Source organism: Arvicanthis niloticus, chromosome 23 (genome assembly GCF_011762505.2).
Source record: "Arvicanthis niloticus isolate mArvNil1 chromosome 23, mArvNil1.pat.X, whole genome shotgun sequence".
NCBI classification, from domain to species: Eukaryota; Metazoa; Chordata; class Mammalia; order Rodentia; family Muridae; genus Arvicanthis; species Arvicanthis niloticus.
This window is the reverse complement of record NC_133430.1, coordinates 2154618-2178702: the sequence shown is the minus strand read 5'-3', so window position 1 is coordinate 2178702 and position 24085 is coordinate 2154618. Positions and strand designations below refer to the sequence as shown.

Sequence of the window (24085 nt, the reverse complement as noted above, 5' to 3'; positions counted from 1 at the left end):
GACAGAGACAGAGAGACAGAGACAGAGATGAGACAAAGACGGAGACAGATAGAGAGGAAGCCTGAGAAACAGAGACAGACAGACAGACAGAAAGACAGACAGACAGACAGAGTTTATAGTCACAGCTACTTGGGAAGTTGAGGTAGGAGAATCCAGTGTACAAGGTTTACTTTGATGACTTTCATGAGATGCTGTTTCGGCTTTAAAAAAGACCGAGAGTGACCTGTGAATATAGCTCAGGGGTAGAAGCCCTGGTTCAATCTTCCATTATTTTTTTTTAAATACTTCTCTCAATGAAAATGAGTGAACAAGCTGCCCTGTGTCCCAGAGTTCCTTTGGTAAAGGACAATACTGAAAGAATGGAGCCAGGATGTGGTGGGCTGGAGAGAGGAACTGAAGTTAACATTCCTGCTGCTGTTGACCTAGTAGGCGGCACAGTGTATGAACGCCCAGTGTGACATGCTGTATCTGCATTTTATGGATCTAGCATTGTTTTTTCCTGACAAGCTGTTATTTGGAAAACCTTCCTCAAACATTTTCTTATGATGCCATATCTGTCTGTCTGTCTGTATTTTTTTTTTCAAGCAATTGAGCAAGATGATGAAAACGCTGACAAGCACGTGACTGTGACGGAGGCTAACGACAGTCCCGATCCTCAGGTACGATGGCTTCTGCCACAGCGTTATACCTTCTCAGCTGAGGGTGGCTACGGGGTCACATGTTCACAAGGAGACAGGTTTGCCTTGTGTGGCGTGTTACCGCTCATTTTTATGGCAGTAAAGAGTTTAGTTTAGACAAACAGGCATTTCCCAAAAGACCCTAAATTGTTCATTGTATTCATAGGACTCATGTAACAGCCAGGGCATTACTGTCTTTAATCTCAATTACCCGCTGTCCAAACGTGTTAAATACAAAGGTTCCCCAAATACGCAAGTTGTGTATTTTAAACTGTATGTCACTCTGAGCAGTCCAGTTCCACACTACCCAGGATTCGATTTTTCCTTTGTTCAAAGTATCAATATGGCATACACTTCCTTCCCAAAGTCACTAGATAGCTGTTTGGTTATCAGGTCAACTGTCAGGGTATTGCAGAGTCTTCAGTCCCACCCTTCCCTAATAGCCTGATGCTCTACCACAGGGCCGACATCTCTCTAATAGCTCATCTCATAGCTGTTGTATCATCTCATGTCACCACAGAGGGTGACTGACTACATTACAGCTTGAAAAAGAAAAGGACCACATTCAAAGGACTTTTATCGTAGTACACTTAGTCATTCTAATGATGATGTTAGTTACTGTTGATGATCTCTTATTCTGTTTAATTTATGAACAGAAATAAATCACATGCATGTAAAAATAGAGTTCAGCTTTATTTGTAGTTTTAGAGACTCACTGGGGATCTTGGGCTGTCTCTTCTTGAGGTAAATGGTGAGTGACTACTGCAGAATGACTGATAGAAAAGGAACACTTTCATGGATGGATGGATGGATGGATGGACAGACAGACAGATAATATATAAATTTCACTCTTCCTCTCTTCATCCTATTCCTCTTTATATCTATAGATGATGATGGATACATAGATTATATATAGATTCTGCTTCTCTATTCCTCTCTCCCTCCTTCCCCCTCTATATCTATAGATGATAGATAGTAGATAGATAGATAGATAGATAGATAGATAGATAGATAGATTCCACTTCTCTCTTCCTCTCTCCCTCTTACCCCTCTCTCTGTATATAGATAATAGACAGACAGATAGATAGACCTAACCCTTAGGACTTCTCTTCAAGCTGGTGGAAGAAGAGTTTTTAGACACAGTATAGCCCTGTGTCAGCTGCCAGAGATCCTGTGTCATTGATCCCTAAGAGCTAAATCACAAATGGACAAGACTTTGATTGGATACCTCGGTGTCAACAACCATTTACTTTATATTACAAGGAAGCGTTTGAAGACTCAGCTGAGTTACCTGACTGCCTTTTACCTTGAAGGTCCCAAATCCATTGAATATGGTTAGAATAACCACCATTAGCTTTTCTCAATCAAGGCTGTGAACTCTTTTGATATAGTGGTAATGATGCTGTAGTTAAATTTATATTGAAATTATACTTCAGCTTCAAACAGACATGCCCCATACACAGAAGTTACCTAACTCTGCATTCGTCACTCAAAGATTTATTTTATCACTCATTCATTGGTATTATGTTCAATGTAAGCTGCTGTGTTTTACTTGTTTTGAACTTATTCTATGGCCAAAAGTGTGTTTGAATGCAATGTTATTTTATCAAAAGGATATATGAATTGTGATTTTATTCATAGACAGTTATATCACCACACAGCTGTGAATTATGGGTGGTTCAAGGCCAGGGTGGTGCCAGAAGGAAGGTATTATTACCCTAATGTATCTGATAAAGCTTATCTCCTTCCAGCTAGAACTACCAGCTTTGTCCTCCTGATTCTACAGACCTAATCATCCGGAGTGTGTGTGTGTGTGTGTGTGTGTGTGTGTGTGTGTGTGTGTGTGTTCATATGCACATATTGCCCATCTTCATCCTAGACTATATTTAAAGTAATTTAAATGACACTAGCTTTTATTCCTTCTTCCCAGTATATGATAAAATATAGTAGTGTAGAGAATGCCCCATAGCTATTGAAAACTTTGGGCACATGAAGGAGCAAGATCCACCTGTTGCCAGGAAATGGGCATTATTCTGCATAGGTATTCTGGTTTGTTTGTTTGTTTGGGGGGGTTTTGTTTTGTTTTGTTTTTTTTAAGGAGCAGGATATGTTTGATAGAGCCAGGTATGGTGATGGTGGGAAGGGGGTACCTCAGTGGGCCCATGCTGAGGCATCCCTTCCCCTGAAGTACTAGACATACAATGGGTTTAATATAAAATAGAGTTTATTTAGGGCATGGGAAGGGGACTTGGGAAGGGGGTAGAGACAGAGGTTAGGGGGAGGCCAGCCAGGAATACATGGAGAGATGGGGGAGGGGGAGAAAGAGAAAAAGAAAGGGGTAAGGGAGAGAAGAAAGTCAGAGAGAGTAAGAGAGAGGAGGAGGGAGCAGCCCCTTTTAAAGTAAGCCAAGCCTACCTGGCTGTTGCCAGGTAACTGTGGGAAGGAGCCTAGAAGGAAGGCTAACATTTCCTACCTACCAGAGAACCCCAAGTAACATGAGGTTTCTCTTCACAAACATTGACTCTTCCTCCCTTCTTCTTCTAACCATGTCTGTGCCTGAGAAACCCCCTGTTTCTGTGCTGCTTTCTGTGGACAGAGTAAAAGGAATGTTTCCACTTGGGGCTGTTGCCTTCGGTGTCTCCTTAGCTGTTCTAAAACCTGTAAGCTCCTGTAAGGCAGCACCCACCGTCTAGCATGTTATGTTTTTCAGCTCTATAAAATGGAGATGCCCATTTTTTTTTCACGAGATCAGAAGGAAGCCCTGTAAACATGCCTGCAAAGGCTGGGTGTGCAGCTCAGAGATGGTCTGCTTGCCTACTACATTGCCTTGGGTTCCATCTGCTCCACTGCAAGAAAACAACAAAAACTTAGAAGCCTATTGTCCCAGTGTGCAATGTCAAGCAATAGTGTGAGGCTTAAGAACTCCCTCTCCAAGCTGGACAGATGGCTAAGCAGTTATATCAGGTGATTTACCCTCCTGTAACTCTCGCTCCAGGGGATCAGGCACCCAATTCTGGCTTCTGTGCCACCTGCACTCATTTGCATATTCCCACACACGGGTCGTACACATAAACTTAATTTTAAAAAATGAATACTAAGAATTTTGCTTCTGTAACAAAGCTGCCTGAATTCCTTTAGCTGCTCACATTGGGAAAAGGGATTCTCCTGTGGCACTCCTTCTTTCTCTGTGACAATGTGAGTGCTGAAACGTAAAACCCTACATACACATTGGACACTTTTCTGAGCCACTTGTTGTTGTTATTGTTGTTATTGTTGTTGTTGTTGATGATGATGATGTACTAAAACTTTACAACCAACCCTACAAGGTTAGAATTACCACCGTTTTACATATGAGCTGGTAGATAGCAGGCTGGGCTTCTGACCAAGGTAGCCTGTTCAAAAATGCTTGCTTTTAACCACTGCGCAGACTGTCTTTCTAATTTCTATAACATGCAAATAATCTTACCAAAATTAGGTGGCAGTTTTGGGTATTAAATGAAGAAAGAGAAAAAGGAAAGAAGAAAGCTGGGGAGTGAGGGTGAGAACGTCACTGTGTTGGTAGGCGGCTTGCCTAGTGTGACGGAAGTCTTTGCGGCTTGCCTAGCATACCGGAAGTCCTTGCTAGCTTGCCGAAAGTCCTGAGTTCAACCTCCAATACTGCATAAACTGATGTGATCGTGTATAGCTCAACACTGGGAAAGCAGAGACAGAAGGATCAGAAGGTCAAGGTCTTCTGTGGCTATGTAGACAATCTGAGGCTGTGGTTGTGTAGGTCCATAGACCTTATCTCCAAGAGCAAAAACCTAAAGTCGGGAAATTAAATAATGAAGTTCTCCGAGCTTAATTTTTAATGCACTAAAATGCATTATGCAGTAATCAGTAAGAATTTATTTGCATGTGCTAAATTTATGTTCTGTCGCATTTATACTGTAGAAGTTTGTTATTACAAACATGCTCTCACGAAAGGTGGTTAACGTCTCTTGATAGCAGTTTTTACACTGTGATTTACTATTTTTAAAAGGGACCTGAGTATGTGCGAAAGAATGTGTATGGTAGAGTATGTGTGTGTGTGTACACGTGTGCACGTGTGTGTGCCTGTGTGTGCACATATGTGCATGTACTTGTGCGTGTGTGTGTGTCCACGCATGTGCATATGTGCCTCTGTGTGTGCATGTGCATGTGCATGTGTGTGCTTGTGTGTATGCATATGTGTGCATGTGCATGTGTGCATGTACATGTGCAAGTGTGTGTGCACGTGTGTGTGCACAAGTGTGTGTGCACGTGTATGTGTGCAAGTGTGCATGTACATGTGCAAGTGTGTGTGCATATGTGTGTGTGTGCATGTGTGTGTATACACTCACCTCTGTGTACATGCAGGCCAGTGACAGGTCTTTCACTAAACCTGGAGCCAGGCTGGCAGCCAGCGAGCTCCAATGATGTTCTGTTTCCACTCCTTGCTGTGCTGGAGTTTTTATGGGGTCATAGGTGTGCGCATGGCTATACCTGGCTTTTAACATGAGCACTGGGCACTTTAACTCGGGTCATCATCCAACTGCAGCAAATGCTTCTACTGCTAAGCCATATTTCTGACACAGAAAAAGTGAATTTTACTGTTAAGGTAATACAATCCTTGTTTTCAGATATGAAACTGTGTTTTTCCACCTTTGTCATAGGAAAGATTGCTTTTTTGTCCTCTGTATATCCTTTTTTGACACACTCCTGTCTATATTTAATTTTCAGCCCTAAGGGAGTGGACCAACACTTTATGACTCCATTTATAGAGGAAACAGACTTTTCTCTGGCATTTGTAACATTGCTCCTACTGAAACCCATACGAAGAGCTTTAATTATACATTACAGAGAATTATTTTCTTCCAAAAGAGACCTTGAAATAAGGCTCTTAAATAATTCTTCTGACAGTTACACATTAATCCTTTCTCTTTTTTTTTTCTGGCTTAGTGGTGTTAGGTAAACTGTTTATAATTAATTTCACATAGATAAATTAAATAGACCATGAATATTAAAGTCTAGATCAAGGGCTGTCAGTTATTTGCCTGTTTGTCCATAACAAAGCTCCCAAAATACATTAATAAATTCATGGGTTTCTAGAATTAAATTACTAAATTACAGAACCATGAAAGGGACCCCAGAGAACATCTGGTTTTATGTTGTATTTCCAAGTTCACTATCTTTGAACCGTGGAGGAAGTCTCATATCTCCGGGCTGAAAAGACTCCCTAGGAATAAAGGACTACCCACAAACATCTCTGAAAAGTTCCCCCCAGTAGTTATTTTGTAAGAAGTGCTCCAGAATTATCTCATGAAAATATTAGAACATCAAAAAATTAAATGGAAATTGGAAAATCAAGACAACAATATTTCTTCTTTAATTAGAAAACATGAAACAAGTATAAGAGTTAAATTAATCTGAAACATACTTTTTAAAGTAATAACATTTGTTACTTAAAATGCAAATATTTGATTCATGTATCCATATGTTTGGCTCAGATAAAACTGTTTTCTTATACAAAAAAACACAAAACAAAACAAAACAAAAAAACCCCAAAGTCTGTATTTAGGATCCTCATCATGAGATGAAGAGTTTCTTTGTGCTTTTATACAAACTGAAATAGAGCCAGTGTCTTTGTATCCATTCCATGTTGCTGATGCTGGGAACAGTTGTTTACAGAGCTGTGCATGGGACTCACTGTCTCTGGATCAGAGTCCTCGAAGGTTCTGTGGAGTGTGCCCAGCACAGTAGCTCCTGGCGTTCCCAGCTGGCTCCTGTCCTGCCTGATCCTCACACACACTCCCTCTGGTACTCAGAGGGCCACACTGGGAGCAAGAGAGAAGGAAGGAGGGAGACATCATGGAGAGAAAGAGGAGATGGCTCCTCTGTCCCGCAGATGTATTACTATGAAGTCTGTCTGAGGGTTTATGGGGTGCCAGCATATCCCCTACCGCAGTAGACAGTGCCTCACTGAGAGCAGCATGGACTAGAAAGAAGTCTCAGATGTAAGTAAGCATAGAGGATTTCTTCAGAAACCAGATGTTTACCACTTTAAGAAATATAGTATTTAAAGAATGCTGATTATTTGCAAGTAAAAATAGCCCCATACAGTTTACTTGTCTTCCCATCGTAAAGGAAGGTGCTTGAAGACATTTGTCCCCTTCTGCACTCCCTTGCACTGATTAAAAACACATCTTCATGATTGCTCCATATATTTGGCATCATCTCAGATTATAGGGACTGCTAAAATTTTGACAAACAAGAACCATGCCCTTAGGAGGAAGGCTAGGATGGTAAAGGATTTAAAAGTAAAAATCAAATGGGCCACAGTGATGTTCTAGATCAGCAGTTCTCAACCTGTGGGTCACATGTCAGATGTCCGGCATAATCATATTGTAAATCACATATCAATATGTAAATTACATATTTACAATATGATTCATAACAGAAGGAAAACTACAATTATAAAGCAGCAACGAAATAATTTTACGGTTGGGGGTCACCACAACATGAGGAACTGTATTAAAGGCTCACAGCATTAGGAAGGTTGAGAACCACTGGTCTAGAGCATCACTGGACTTTTGTAACCCAGTATCCTAGGCCAGGAGATGATACCCACAGCCCCCTGCTTGTGTCTGTATCAGAGTGTTACTGCACATAGCCTATTCCATCTGCTTACCCACCACCCCGTGCTGCTCCAGGGTTTTGCTTGCAGAGCCCAGTAGTTGCAACAGAAAGCTTGAGGGTTTTACTGCCTGGCCTGGTATGAAAATTTTGCTAACACTAGCCACTTAGGTATCTGCTATGTGTTGTGGTTTCTCATACCACCACCATCTTCCCAAATCTTACTCTTAGTTACTTTTGGGGAAAGTGTGTCTTCAGTAAAGAATCTCCAGGAGTTGTCACCATCAGACTCTGCCGGCCTACCTGCATGCTCCCTCCTGTTTCAGTGGTTGGAACATTGATATTTATATTCCTTTTTAAGGGTAGATCCTTGTCTTCTTTATGCACTCTCTTGCACTCTCTCCCCTTCTCTCCCCCTCCCCCTCCCTCTCCTGTATGGTCAAATTTCCCCGTGTCATAGATGATGTTTAACATAGATAAATATGCTGAAGTACCCTTCATTTCAGCTCCATGAATCCAGCAAAACTTCTGCTCTCATCCTTCTTCAGCTGGAGCCAGTCTGTCACAGCCTCCTAGGGCTTCTCTGATGGCTGCATGCTATTGAAGCTGTTCCCTGCCCACCTTAAGAGGAGAGCACTCTTTGCAAATTACTTTTGTCGAATTGATAATTATGTGAAAGCATCTGACCTGATAACTCTGGCAGCATTTCTACTCCCATCTGCTGAAACCCCTTTAGTTCTCCAGCTCTCCCAGGAGCTGCTCAGTCTTCTGTTTCCTTGTGATTTTCTGTCTTCCTTTTTCTAAACACTGTACTCAAGTTCTTTTATTTATATCCTTGCATTCATACAACCACAGCAAATACTATCTGTAACTCTGGTTAGACCTGGCATCTCACCCCGACCCTTGACTTTGCTTCCGAGCCTATGCCATCCCCAGTGCTACTGGGACTTTGAGTAGGCACCTTTCTTCCATATGACACCAATGTTTACAGATACTTGGGGAACTCCCAGACAGCATCTTCTGACATTGGAAATGCATCTAGAGGCCCATCAAAGTCTTCTCATCTCTTCCCTGCCTCAAGCTCTGAGACACATCCTGTGTGAAAGCCAGGGATTATCCTTCATGTTCTTCTGTCCCATGTCATCCTTCATCCTTTCCTGTGCACAGGGATCCTCTAAACCGCAAATCCAGTTGTGATCATTCTTCTCTCAGGCCGTTCCCAAGAGCTCCGTCTTGTTCAGAACAAGAATCCAAACTTTTGTCTACAGGCAAAATGTCGTCATGTATTTTAATATTACTCATTGTTTTATGGATTAGTTAATGCTTAATGTAAGTACAACGTATTTCTATAACATACCTGATAAAGTATCATTGGCTCATGTCTCTTTTTTTTTTTTAACTTTTATTGATTCTTTGTGAGTTTCACATCATCATGCACCCCAGTCCCAGTCATCTCCCCATCCCCTGACAGCCACCCTTCACTCTTGTAACCTTCCCCCTAAGATAAAACACACACTACACACCCCAAAGTGTAGAAAACATCTCATCATGGAAGCTGTAGTGTCCCACAGTGTGTCCCACAGTATATTCTTCTGTCCACACATCTTCACTTGCAAATGTCCATTGCATTAAGTCATTGGTCTGGTTCAAGATGTCTGGCTTCTGTGACATCATCAATATTGGACCCTCACTGAGACTCCTCCTGGTTATCCTGTTGTTGCTTTGTGTCATAGAGATACTGAAGCTTTGGATCAGCAGAACTGGCCATTTCACGTGTCCCAACTATTCACCAATAATACAGATTTGGGAGTGGGCCAATTCAGAGCTGTGGATCAGGGCCTGGGTGGATAGCTGAGATGGTCAGCCTGTTGGCTCTCTTTTATCTGCACCACCAGGGCAACCTGCTACAACCTGCAAGGAACCCAGCCAGCTTTCTAGTTTTCCCATGCTGGAGGCTGGCTCACCATGGTGCATTTGCCATCAGTGTTAGCTCTCCTATGTTGCCCAGTGAGATGCAGAACCTGCTCTCTTGGGTGCTGCAACCAGTAAGGAGCAGGGCCAGCTCCCCTGGCTACTGCAGATGGTGATGGGGGAGAGGGGAGAGGACATCACCCCCTGCACCCACACCACCTCCTGCCTGACCAGTGGCCAGCTCTCTCAGGCTCTCATCCCAGGGGCTGGCTCATCTGACTCCCTCCACCTGGACCAGCTGTGCTATGCTTCCCAGATGGAGTGCAGGGCCCAGTCTCCCAAGTGCTGTAGCTAGTGAGGGGCAGGGCCAGTTCACCCACGCTTGTGACTCAGGGCCAATTTTTCCCACTGCTCATTAGCTCATATCTTAACTAAGAAACATAATTAATTTTTAAGAAGTAACATAGTTCATTTTAATGAAGACTAATTAGTATTATAACTCTCACTATTAAACTAAAATGTATATTCTGTGACTTCTGTATATTTTTTTTTTTTTTAATTAAAAGCAATGTTGCCTTGTTAATATAAGATGGTAAATGTTCAATGCCCAACTTGATTCCGCCAAAGAACAGAAAATCCAGTTCATCAGTTCATTGCTATGTGGATCTTTATAATTTTATCTATCTATCTATCTATCTATCTATCATCTATCTATTCATCTATGTATCTATCTATCTATGTATCTATCTATCTAAATTAGACAGATACTATGTGATATTTCAGTGTTTATATATTCTATAAGTTGAAATCAGGATAAACATATTTAAATATTTATTATTTATTTATGATAGAGATTTTCAAAATATATTATCCTTTCTTTGGGAATGTATATATTATTAGTGTCATCTATAGTCATACAGGGTTATATTTTATATTATTTTTATTTTTTCCATTTTTCTTTTCTTGAAAATGTTTTTTTAAATATAATATATTCTGATAACAGCACCATCCCCTAACTCCTCCAAGATCCTTTCCACAGCCCCTCTCATTTGAACTCATTCCCATTCTGTCTCTTGTTAAAAACCAAACAGCCAACCAGGTGGGTATTAGTGGTGTACACTTTTAATCCCAGCACTGGGAGGCAAAAGTGGGTGATCTTGTAAGTTTGAGGACAGCCAGTACAGAGCAACTTCCACACAGTCATGGCTACACAGAGGAACCCTGTCTTGAAAACAAAAACAACAACAACAATAAAAAAAAAAAAAAAAAGGCACCTAAAGAATAATAATAAGGTAAGATAAAACAAAGCCAAGCAAACCAGAGTAAGATAAAACAAACACAAGGAAAAAGCTAGTGTAGACACAGAGGCACACACATCTCAACAGACAACAACTGGAAGCTGTTTTACACACACACACACACACACACACACACCATGCACACGCGCGTGCAAAACACCTGTAAAGTTTTAAAAAATACTGTCATAACAAAACATTATAGGACAGAGATTCCCCCAAAGATTCCATTGAGTTTGTTTTATGTTGAGCATCTACTGCTGGGCATGAGGCCTTCCCTTAAGAGGGGTTAGTGTACTCAGCAAGACTCCACTGAAGAGAACCAATTTTTCATTTGCACGCGATTATCAACTGTAGATGGCTTCTGAGTTACAGATGGGGGCCTGTGTTCACTTCCCTCGGTGCTGGAGCCTCATCTGATGCAGACCCTTGCTGGCCCTGTGCACGTTGCCACAGTCTGAGTTGATAGATGTGTTTAGAAGGCTTTGCTTCTTTGGTGTCCATTATCCTTGTTTTGTTCTTACAGTCTTTCTGCCTCCTCATCCTGAGTTTCCTGAACCCTGAGGAGAGAGATTTGATACAGACACCCCATTTAGGTCTATGAACTCTTTATATAGCCTGTAAGAAAGCTATGTGATTGGACCCTGCACCTCTCTGACAGTCTCACCAGCTATCCCCTGACCGATCGGTCTGTCCTACCGTGATGATAGTGCCTTTCTTGGTCCTTCAGCATGCCAAGCACACCAAGCCCAGCAGTCCTTGTTCTCTGGGTAACACACACTTCCTGTGGGTGTTTACACCATCTTTTCTTTGCTTCTTTTAGGTTTCTATTCAAATGCCATCTTAGTAGAAAATCTCCAGATTCAGAGGTGACCTCTGTATCCCCTTATGTTTTATTTTTCTTTTCTGTCATATACCGCCTGGTGTTTTCTTTCTGTGTGTGTCTCTCTGTGTGTCTCTCTGTTCCTGTCTTTCTCTCTCTTTGTGTGTGTGTGTGTGTGTGTGTGTGTGTTATAACCTTTTTCCTCTGTTGAATGCAAACCTGAGGGATTTGAGGAACTTCAAGGAGTTTAATCCTATAGCTCTAGGATTTATTGTGGGTGGTTTTCAAAGTCTGTTGAATGATGGATAAAATAAAATAGACAACCAGAGATATGTATCTTGAAAATACTAAATGATGTTGCAATAAGTATGTATGTTTAATACTGGAAAGATTGTGTTGTTGGTTAAGGGATGGCCCTTGTTCCTGCTGCTTTAAAAGAGAAAACTATGCTCATGGATTGACATTGAATAATAACTCCAAGAGTTATCTAGGATTGTACGGGACTTTCCAGCAGTTCTGGCTATCCACCAGTGTACAGGATGTCCTAAGATAAGATGAGGTCTTTATGCAAGGCAACTTAAGAAAGAAACTAAAAACACCACTGTGAGGAATGCCCTAAGCACAAGCCTCACACTTTAGCAGGAGAATTCTTCTTGCTGCCCTCTAGGGGTCTGTGATGGCTACTTGGAGAATTTCTTTTCTTTTGAGCCTTTGGAAATAAAGTTGTAGTAGTTGTTGCTTTACATGTCTGGGTTGTATTTCTGTGATACCCACTAGACACATGACTAAGACCATGAAGTTTGAGGGCTCTCGCAAACCCTGTCCCATATTTGGTCACATTACTGCATATATTCAAATCCTGTAGGTTATGTTGGGTAAATAAAGATTTAATTGTTTTGACTAATCCTGCCACGTTAACTTCAGGTTTCATTATTGGAGTATGCCTTGGTATGTCTGTGTGAACCATTTGGAAAAGAATTTGAGTAGAAATAGTTTATAATCTCTGTGTTAGAATGACCTCTTTTTTTTTTTTTTTCCTGTTCTAAACCAGACTCACTCCTTCCTATTATTCCTGCTTAAGACCTAAATATATAAAGAAATGCATGATGCTTAGTGAATTGTTTCTAAAGGCTCATGAATGCTTTTGCTTATGTCCTTATAGTAATTTTCCAGTAGTGAAAAAAGTTTATCCCAGAAACTTCTTGCTAACTGTATTTGTCCATGGAATGATCCACTCCGGCTAAAGAATTGGGAAGTTGTAGACTGTTATTTTTAGGACTCTGTATCATTTCACCCTTTTTGCCAGAGTGGTTCCTGGCTAACTTTCCCATGAATTTTTAACCTTTTGCTAGGCTTTGCTTATGTAACAGGAAACAGGCTGTCAGGAACAAACAAATGCCAGTATATCAGGCGCACACGTAGTAGCGAATGATCTAGTTTGCCCTTCCAGCTCTTAAAGTAGACTGATACATGCTCTCAATTTGAAGTCTTTGGTGTGGTATCTCTCACCATTAAAATAACACAGATTTAACTTTGGAGAGGCAAAAACCTTTTACGATGGCCACGATTTAATTCGGGTCACAGTTAAAAATGAGCTTATTATAAAGTGAACTCTGTGGTGGTGTCATGTCCTGGGACTGTGGATTTAAGTATATCTTCGCTTTTTCTCCAACTCTGAAGGCTGGGGTCATGTGCAAGCTTCAAGAGAGAGATGATATCGGACGTATTGAGCTGGTCCACAAGCTGACAAGAGAAAACTGTCAGCTTTTACAGACAGACAAAAAAGAATCGGAGAAGTTGGAACAGGTAAGCCCTTTCCTCTTGGGGATGTGGATTTGAATGGCTGGAAAATGGTTCTTCATGGCTGTATACATGAAGCCACAAATATTTTATTGTGATTGTTTAGGATTTGACTTTTGTATAGCTTCCTTTTTACTAAAGATATCAGATGCTCTGAACTCTTAATCTAGTGATTTTTGAACTAGGTTTCTAAGAGAACTCCTCTCAGAAGTAAGTCATATAAAAACTTAACTAAGAATGCATATCTATCATAATTGTGAGCTTCCTGGTCTTACACTGGAAATTTTGTTCCACTACATAGTACAGAGAATGTAAATTTTCAAACAAATGTTCCAATGTACTTTTATGTTCGTCTTGATCATGGATCTCATCTCCAAGGGAATGTACCCTGAGTCACTAGAAATAGATAAGGACAGAAAAACAGATTATAGCTGCTCTCACTGAGGGTGGGTCAGATGGAGACTTCCCAGTAGCTTCTGAATGCTGTGTTCCAACAAGAGTGATATTGTGTGGATACAGTGGAAGCCGGGGGAAGGACGAGCAGCTCGGTCCCCTGAAAGCCGTTATTCAGCTGGAGCCTTAGAGAGCTGAGAGTGCTGCCCTCAGGCTGGGAAGACAATGTAACTGCTCTCTTCTGCCACATATTGTGATCCTCTGATTGTTATTTGTAAGACTTCACTCTTGCTGTCCTGGACTGCTCACAAAGGAGAACAGTTCTCTGTCTTTCTCTGGCTATAACTTTCTTTTTTCACATTCTCAAACTCTGCCAGGGGAGAAGAAACTGCTACATGCTTTTTCAGCCCCAAGTCCACTAATACAAGTGACAGGGTTTTTCTGAGCAAGCGATGGCCTGGGACCTCCATGGCTAGCCATTCAGCTATTAACATGGGATGTTTTTTTAATAGTTTGGCAGCTTAGCACTGTAAGTATCTCAAGTAGAAGGAATGATGAGATAATTTCAGAGCCTTGGGATTGAAATGTTGTAAGGCTAGTTATTGGCTTTATAGTTGGAAGATTCAGCATCTGCCATTTGTTGGGTGTTGCCAAGAAGTTCAAGTACTTGTTTAAGGTGTCAAAAATATCATTTGCTTTTAAACAGTTTGCCTGTGTCAGAGCCTAAGTCTTACCCTTGGGATATTCATCTATCTTAATGTGTAGCTTCAACTTCTCAGCTCCTACTCCTTGGAATTCATTTTAGTTAGGGGACCAGCAGCCTTCATATGCCTTTTTATTTCAAGATGCATCATGAGTCTTAATTGTTGACAGTGTGAAAACATGTCATAGTGCAATTGCTGGTGTTCTTCCTTCTGAATGGTCCTTTAAATGAATGCTGTATCTTATGAGTGATTGCCAATGAGATGCATTGAACCGGAGACAACTCGAAATAGAGCAGAGCTGTTCAAAGCAAAATGGTACTGTCTCACTCTACAGGAACTAACCATAGGCTTCAGGCCATGAAGAACTCTGTGCTGTTCCCAGGACACCCGTGTTGCCTTTGTTCTGTCGTTATTGCAATACAGAATATTATAATTATAGCTAGTGAGATTGAGATTCCCTCCAAAAATGTAGAAATCTGAACCTAGTGCCAGTGGTTGGTAAGGTTTTGAAAAGAGCAAGAAATTTCAAGTGTGAAGATTTGCAGTTTGGTTTATGATTATTTGTTGTTGATGATGATATTGCCTTCAAACCTTTTGAAGTCTATAAAACCGAATAGTAATGTTTTTTAGTTCTTGTGTGAATGTCACAGGACTGATGGATTCACATCTCTGAAATGTTTGCATTTAAGGGGGAAAATGTATAAACAAGCATTGGAATTACAGCTTTCCCCACACAGACTTTCCCATCCAGCTCAAATCTCATTTGCAGGATGACCCCACTTGAGCCAGTTAGCAACTGAGCTGAAGCTGATGCACCTTTCCATAAAGGAATGGCTGTATATTGGGCTCCTGTATGTTTTTACAATCGTTATCTAAAAATCCAAGCCTTCTGCCCTTATTTTAACCTTTCATATCTCGAGAATCCATTGTAACAATACTTTTGCTAAGTTGACTGTTCATGAGCTTTAGTTTGAAATCCCAGGCCTCTGCTCCTGCTCAGAGAAGCTCAGTTGACGCGCACAGCACCAGAGGAAACTGCAGTTCAGCAATGTCAGCCCAAGTCTCTGCTGCTTGCTCTCCTTATTCCACAGAAATGACCCAGACATGCAGCTGTGCACAGGTTTCCTTTCTCTTGTCATTTTTTAAAATTTCATCTGCCTTTCCTGGCGGAAGCCAGCTAAATAAATAATGGCAACATTTAAATTAGAATCTCTGCCCTGGTCTCCAGTTCCAGAACATCCCTAAGTATGTGCCCTAATAGAAAAGTAACTTTAAAGGATAACTGTTACTCATGGCATAGTTAGCAAAACAAAGCCCTTGCAACTCTTAGTGGCCTATTATGTTGAAGGAGATTAGAGCCTTCTGAGTGGAAGTTTCTAGTATTTTCTTGAACTGACAAATGTTATGGTTATAAATTCATGAAATCATAAAAATGTCTCACTATGTGCTTATGCCAGGGAGTTGCAGAAGGAAAAATTTTAAAGTGCAATTATCATGTTTCTCGGGAATCATTCAGCATAACTATGTTCTGTTAACTAGCTATAGGCAAAATTGGCCAGCACTCATTTCAAGGTGTTGATAATTAGTATGTGGAGGCTTAAACAAGAGGGCAAAAATAGGACCGTGTCTTCTAAACATTTTGATGGGAGAATTAACACTCAGTCATTAACTCTTTGAGGAAATGAACCTCTTAATGTAGGCATAGGATCTGTGAGTCCTAATTGTGGTTATATCCATAGTGGATAGGGGCCAGCAGGAATTCTGCAGATGACCTTGGAGCATGGCTGGTGTTCAGAGAGAAGGGCATGGCAGGGAAGAACATTTTAGGCAGGGGAACCAGCTATTGGTGATTCATGGGGAATGGAAATGGGTGGGCAGGAAGGAAAGCCAAAACACAGTTGTGAAAGACCTAGTAAGCCTTCCCAGTGAGTTTGGACTTGTCCTTTTGGCAAAGGAGAGTCATCAAAGAAGACAAGTAACATGGGCAGTCGTGGGCTTTGTCAGGCCTCTCTGGCTTCAGTTCAGAGGAATTGCTGGGTGAGGAAGAGGGAAATGTTGTCGAGAATCTTACAGAGCCGTTGAAGTCAGTAGGACAAGAGGTGTTAGCCTGTGGGAACTGAGAAGGCGGCAGATGTTAGGAACAGTTTAGGCATGAAGCGACAGAGCTTGGTGATTCACAATTGAGAATGCATGTTCTTTTTTTATATGAAATAATTTCTGAATGCTGACTGCTTCTTGAATACAGAGTAGAAATAAGTGTGTTGTGTTGTTTTTCTGTTTACTTTTATCTTTTGAGACAGACCTCACTATGTGGCTCCATGTGGCTTTAGATTTATGGCCCCCAAGTCCTATTTCTCTGGGTGCTGGGATTATAGGTCTGGACCAACACACTTGGCCATGGTGCTGTTTATCACGAGAATGGCTGTACCCTTTGGGGCTTGGTCCCTAAACCATTGCATTGGCCTTGCTCTGTTTTCCTGGGCTATGCTAAAATTGTCTTGGATCTTAAAGCAAAGCTGGTTTATGAGTTGTTAGCTGGCTAATAATATAAAGGGCACATAGACTTTTTTTTTTTTCCAGAACAATCCCCTTGAAATATCTCCAGCAGAGAGCAACTCTGGTTGTGTCCAAATAATTGGTCATTTGCCCAAATGCTGCTATTTGCTACAATGCTGTCTGCTTAGTTCAGAAGAGGTCCCTATTAATGTTAAATTTGCTCTTTTGACCTATGTCCTCTGAGTTAGTCTGACTAATACTGTCTATCATTCTAGAATGTTCTCTTCCTATCCATTCATTCACTAAACTCTTACTTAGGTTGATACCATGGAGAATTTAGGATAGCTGTGCTGGCTCCTGTTCACCAAGAAGTTAATCTAGTTTTGGACACATTGAGAACCCACAGAGATAAAGCTGTGTGAGGAGGGGGATTTACAGCTGGGGACGTGGGCATCGCTCCTGTAGCAGAGATAAAAGTTGACCTGGCTTTAAAAGTAAGTTTGGGTTGGATTTAAACAATTCTAGTTGAAGACTATTCCAGTCTGACTGGTTGGGAAGCTGAGGCTGATGGCGATTAGGTAGAGACGGATTGGGTGAATTCTGGTGTACAACTTCCCGAAGCCCTTGTCATTGGAGTAAGGACACACAGAGAGAGGAACCCAAGATGACATAAGTCTTGGTTTCTCTGAAGAAGGAGAAAGATGAGGAGGAAGAAGAAGAGGAAGAAGAGGAGGAGGAAGAAGAAGAGGAAGAAGAGGAGGAGGAAGAGGAGGAGGAGGAGGAAGAAAAGGAAGAGGAGGAGGAGGAAGAGGAATGAATGAGACTGGCAGCCCTGGAGGAGGGGGCAGAGTAATGGGAAGACACCTTAGGGAAGTGGGGAGGGGAAGCCTGGGGTACTTGGTACTCTGCACGTTTTAGCATCAGTAAAACAGGTATCTTGACATTTCTATATAGATGCGGATGTGATTTTCTGGAAGGTAGATGTAGTCTTTAGCAGAAAACTGAAACTGTTTCTCTTGAAATGTACTTTACGTTCTGTGTTCATCACAGTGAGCATTAGCTAAGCAGCATCAGCTCCGTACTGACTCCTCAATGTCCGCATTGAGAATGTGTATGTAAGCAATTGTTCAGCAGGACTTTCCTGAGGGGTTTTGTCTCCACCCTGCCTCTTCCCACCCGGTTTTCTTCAGTTCCTTTGTTGAGTCTGAGGACCCACCCTACTTCCTTCCCCTTCTCTAATTCACTCATGAGATATGGCTGGGAAGGGGACTTGGCTCATGCTGAAACTGAATCCTGGCATGATCTGCTGCCTACCCCAGGGAAAGCTGGCTATCACTCCCTCTGGACAGGAATTTCCTCTTCCCTGTTTCCTGTAGCCTCATCCTGGAATTCTACAGACGTCAAAGGGGCTCCTTGTTTAAGGATTGCTGAGAAGTGGTTTAGAATATTTGACTGCAATCACCCATAGTTTACAGATCCAAAGTTTGTTCCTATGACTTTGTTTTATTTAAAAAAGTAGGGCTACATGTAGGGCGGAAATGTTTTTACTCTATATAAAATACAGAAAAGGAAAAAATTTTTTGGTTGTTATACAGTTTATATTCAAATTTGTACTATACATCTAGATGAGAATAATTTCAGATCCCACCAGGATCCCACTAAAAGTTTTTTATTAAAATGATTTAACCCAAGAACTATTGAAATAGGAATAGACATTTCTGGCATCATTGTTTATATTGAAAGCCAGAAGTGAGATGAAATAGTTAATTTTTAAGACCTTAAGCTGCTCATTTATAAAACAGAAGTCACAACACTGAAATCACATTACTTTTCTTGATAACAAAATCCTGACTTTGGGTTTGGGTTAGTGTTAAGAGTTGTCTTTTCATAGAAAATGGACTTCCTTTAGTGAATTATTTTGGTCCATTTTGAATCATTGTCAATCTGGCCTCAGAGAAGCGACAGATAGTAGGAGATGGTAATTTTTGCTCACAGGAAGTTTTTAATCTAGATTTTAAACATAAGAATTTTAAGCATATAGTTTTGAACATAAAGAACACAGACTCTTTCAAGACTGTTTAATGAAGTGTCAATAATTCCATTCCACAGGTGTTGAGAATGGGGGCCATAACCCAGGAAACACAGTTCACAGAGTCATGTTCTCCCACCCGTTTGGAGACAAGGCTTACAAGCTTGGTTCACTCTGTGTGCCCTTGGAACTCTAGATTTTGTTTTTCTCTCTCCAAATGGCAGCCAGACTACCAGTGTGTCTCAGGGCTGCTTCGTGCTGTCTGGTAGAGCCATCTGCTCATTAGCTGTTGTTTTGGGTTCTCAAAAGAAGCCCCATTGCAAATCCTGCCCTCCCCTCCCCTGCCTTTATATTAGCTTCACTGTTTTCAAGAGAGAGAACTTTGTTATTGTGTTATCTATTTTCTTTCTGAACATATTCACATTTATTTTGAAAGCCCAGATGAGAAAGTGGATCCTGGCTCAGCTTGATTTCTCAAACCCTTGTTGTCAAAGAATCTTGTTTCCATCTGTACAAATGTTCCCTGAGTTTATTAGCTTCTTGTAAACTAAAATAGCCACATTATCTCTACCATGGCTAGGAAATAATTAAAATGATATATTGGAAACCAGATTATTTTTCTTGGCTATTGTTTTCCTGCCTCCACTCTTATAGTAACTCTTTCTAGAACCTTGGCTATCCTATAATGCTTTCCTTCTTTACTTCAATGCATAAGTGATCTAAACTAATATAACTATGTCAATATTTTATCAGCTGTGTCTGGACAAGTAACACTATGACTGGTTTTATTTAGGTGTATAGTAGATAGTTGAAGACAGATTGTTATGGAAAAAGATACTCAAGCAGGTGGAGGATCTATAAGAATCATGTATCAATAAAGAATGGAAGAGAAGAGCTATGGAAGAGTAGAGAGGTAGAGGCACCAACTCATGATGTACTTCAAACTCTCCAGACATAATCACCCTGTTGCTCTACAAGGGATTCTAAGACTAAGTTCAGTTAACCATGTCGTGGGTGGAATTGCAGGTATGTGAACACTATGAATAGAGACTTCAAGTCCTCAAGAAAGGTACACAAACTTCCCCCAAGGAGAAGGCAGAATGTGAGTGCTTGGAAGAATAGAGAGATAAGGAGCCCTGGGTACATAGAGGTAAGACAAGTGTGATAGCCTGAGAGGACATAGCAACTTTAGGAGTAGTCACGTGATCATAGCATCCTGTGCTTGGTAGGAGGACCAGGTGACAAAGGCCTGAGGGTGTGGGACCATGTGAGTTTAGTGTTTATAATAACATTGGTGCTGATCTTAGAACACAAGGCTGGGGGGAACACTAAGGTCTTGTGAAGATTTGTGAGAGAGAACATTGGGTTTAGCATTTGAGATTCCTCTTCTAAGAGTGGGGATGAGATTGATGCTGATGGACGGGTCACATCCACTCTTTATGAAGCTTGCTTTCTGACTCCTCTCCCATGGGCTTCACTCTTGTTTTGCATGAGACAGTAATCAGCATGTACATTTAAGGTCTGAGGGAAAGCTCAGCTCTGGGGGCATCAGTTCCAGAGAACATAGAATATCTACTGATAGCACCATTTCAATTAATTAACTTTCCCCTGAAATACACCACCAAATCACCACTAATCTTTACAAAGACTTGTATTCCGCCATGGCTTTGTAAAATCAACTTGTGATTCGACTCGTAGCTACAATGAAGAAGCTTCTGTTGATGACTGGCAAACACTCATGTAAGTGCAACTTACTCTGTTGTATGTATGCCTGATATGGATCAGACAAAGTTTACTGATCTAAAGTGATTCTGATACTTAAGTTGAAAAAGAAGAAGAGGGGAATTTATAAAAAAAATTTCATGTAGAATGCAAAAAATCCCTTTTCTTCCCATGGTGGGAAGTGAGTGGGAAGGAAAAAAAAAAGTCCCATCTGGTATCTAGCAGCCCTGAATGTTGTGTGAAGGTAACAAAAATAGAGGAGCATTAAAATATCCTAACAGAGCCTAACAGACTGTGGGTAAGTGTACAGTACATATTTTTCTAATAAGCCATGCTAAATATCCATATTTGTCTTAAAACGAGACTGTGTTCCTATTTGCCATTCCATGAAAACTTTTGTCTTTTAACAATTTGTTTGGTTCGAGTTGGTTCATGTTTAAAAGAGAGCCTCCTATATCCTAGGCTGGCCTCCCACATTCTTGAACCTTGAGCTTAGGATCCTCTCCCACTTCCTCCTCAGCACTAAAGACCAGGTGCGTACCATCTCATACGGTCTTCTGAGGTGCTGGAGATGGAACTAGGGTCTATAGCATGTTAGGCAGACACTTTCCAACCACGCTTCTTCCCCTGGCCATGTCTTTCACTTAAAAGATTATCTACTCTGTTATTGAAAACTAAAAGATATTACTCATGTCTTTAAAAGCCAGTGCTGTGGCACTTAGTCTTAGCCAGAATAGATTTTGGGATCTCGTCCCCAAGGTTTCCTTCCAACAAAAGGTAGAGAAACAAAACTCTGTGTATGTGATCATTTATTATACATTAGTTTACAATGAAGTGAACAAAGTCAAGAATTTCAACAGTCCTTTATAAATGTCTTCTCTGGGCATGTTCCAGGAGTGGCTGGGCATGATGAAGGCGTGGTGAGTCACAATAAAGGATTAGGGGATCTTCAAGATCCAAGAAACAGTTGAAGACTGCAGGGATGATCATAAGACAGTTACCGTAGCAGGAAGCACCCTCAGGGCAGGGATTTGTAAGGGGTTTAGGAAAAATAAATGAATCATAAAAGCACGTATACTGTGACCCCAAAGGCAGAGTGGGAGTGGAGTTTACCAAGGTAAAATTTTTGGCTCTTGTGCCACCAGAGAAGAGGTAGGGTGGCCCATGGTGTAGATGACTCTTGAAACCTTCCATGAGTTTTCCTTGGTCAGAATTTACTGTGATACTCTTGTGAAGGGTGTTCTTGAATGGTTTACATTCATTAAGAAATCCTAAACTGAATTTATATTTGCTGAATGCTATAATTCTCTCGGCTCAGTGAACTCACTCTCACTGTGTTATGCGTCACATATTATGTATTTATTATGTATTATATATTATATATCATATATTATATATTATATATTATATATCACATATTATATATTACATGTCACATATTATGACTCATTACAAATTGGGAGACTGATTTTTGACCATGAACTCAAGGAGTGGAGTTTTCCTCCAAGAAGTTTAGGCTTTGGAAGGAACTTTAGACGCCATGTGCCTTGTGTTAGTAAAAATCCATGCCCTTCATAAACTGGCACCTGCTAAATAGTATTTGTAAGCAGTCCCCTTAAGTTAGGTAGTAAATAAAATATGATTCATTAGTTTCTTGAGATTCTCATTAACCACAAGAAAATATTAAAATATTTTTACTGGTAATATGCCCTTAGTAAAGCAGATATCTTTAGTCTCTGTAAAAGGAAGCAAAAATCCACTACTAAAAGCAAGGCAATTCCTGTAGGCTTGGTAGAGCATATAAGTTTACCCCCTAGGTGTTCTTATATTTGTATATTGTCGGGCCCTGGGTCAAGGCTAGTATGGTTGAAATGACCCTTAACTCTAATAAACTGCTTCTGTAAAGCAAATTTCTTTTCTTTATTAGCAGTTACCCCATCAGAAAATTAGCATCCCACGAAAGCAGAAACCAATAATTTTGTCAGCAAAATATAAATGGGGTCATTCAGTACTTCTCATTAAATACCCATTGGGAAGCACATATCCAAAAATTATCTCAGTATTAAAACAACACTCAGATACATCTGTAAAACAGGGTGGGAAATAGGGTAATTGAAGCTATGAAGATTACTCTGTCCCCTCTAATAATAGGTGTGACTGGAATCTTTAAAGAGGCAATAAAAAGGCAGAGACAGGAACACATGGGGCCAAGCTGGCAACGGTACACTTCTCCTGCAGGTTAAAACCCTGGGGCTGGCAAAGGAAGGTTTTGAGCCTGAATGAGGTAGAATATAAAACACTTAAACAAAGGAAAGGAGATAACCTAGCACTGCAGTGGGAGAGGTCTTGTCTAGCATGTAAAAGACACTGGATTCAGTCCCTAGCAACTCTGTGGGGTGGGGGATGGGGTGAGAGGAGAGACAGACAGACAGACACACATGCACGCATGCACGCACGCACCTGCACAAGCACAAGCATGCAAGGGTTCACGTGCACGCACACCAATGATACCTTAGTTTGTCTTTGAAGAATGTACCTGAATGCCAGGTGCTTGTGCACTAAAACCTTTGATGACTCCCTGAACTATTAAATGGCATTTTCAATGTAACTTGGCAAGTGTATCTGACCTTTATTTCAGTTTTAAGTAGATCCCATTTCCGTCCAAGTCACTAATAAAGTTCCTGGCTGTGCACTTTACTCATAATCTTGGCACACGAAGGAAATTTGCCCAGACCTGAGAAAACTCACCACACCCTGGAAAAATCCTTACTAGATTTTTACAAAGTGCATTCCCCATCTATAGTTGCTACGCTGTGCCCTGCCCTCTGTCATTTGCCATTTATGTGTCTTAACTCACTTACACTTTACATTCCACGCGTGGCTAACTCAGGATCTGTATGGATGAATGCAGAGAGAATGCCTGGTTAATACAAGACCTAGGCTTGGAGATTGTCCTGGTGCAGAATAGAGGAACCAAAACCATGCCTTCTCTTTCTGAATACAGAAAGATGCATGTCTCAGCCTGGAGACCCCACGGAGGGACAAGGCTTGGGTATAGGCAAATGTCTGCTGTGTATGCCATAGCTGAAGGCAGGGGCCACAGACACTGGGAATCAGAACTCTTTGGTTATTGAACTGTCTTCAGACAGAGCCCTGCATGTGGAAGTCATTTAGCTATTTAACACACATTAAGTTCACATTGTTGAAGCCCTGGATAATTTTTAATGTTAATCTAACCTTCTTTCTTCATGCACAGAGGCAAGTTTTTTTTGTTTTTTGTTTTTTATTAGAGGCCTGGTAATGTTCATTTATTATTACCTCCAATTATTGATAGAACAGTAAGTGAACACCTGTGACCAAGAATGAAGCAACCAGGGTAGAAACAAGCAGTATGTGATATAAGCCAGAAGACACCAACGCTCAGTGAGGGAAGGAATGAGGAAACAAAGCAGGGAGAGAAGAGAAGGGCCTCGAAGACAGCTGGACAGACTCCCAGAGGGGGAAGGCTGTGATAAGACGTTTGTTTCCAAAACGGCCCTTGCTCATGTGCCTGTAAGGCATTAGCACCGTGGCTTTCACTTCCTTGATATCATCCTATTACA

The 24085-nt window shown here is 41.0% G+C and overlaps 1 protein-coding gene across 1 annotated transcript in view; it reads left to right on the top strand.

Moving 5' to 3' along the window:
* The window catches only part of Rapgef5 (Rap guanine nucleotide exchange factor 5), a 236612-nt gene that overhangs the window by 114671 nt on the left and 97856 nt on the right, over nucleotides 1-24085 (top strand). The window contains exons 8-9 of the mRNA XM_076920935.1: nucleotides 586-659; nucleotides 13020-13145. Of these exons, the coding sequence (XP_076777050.1) occupies nucleotides 586-659; nucleotides 13020-13145 (200 nt within the window). The remainder of the gene's footprint in view (nucleotides 1-585; nucleotides 660-13019; nucleotides 13146-24085) is intronic.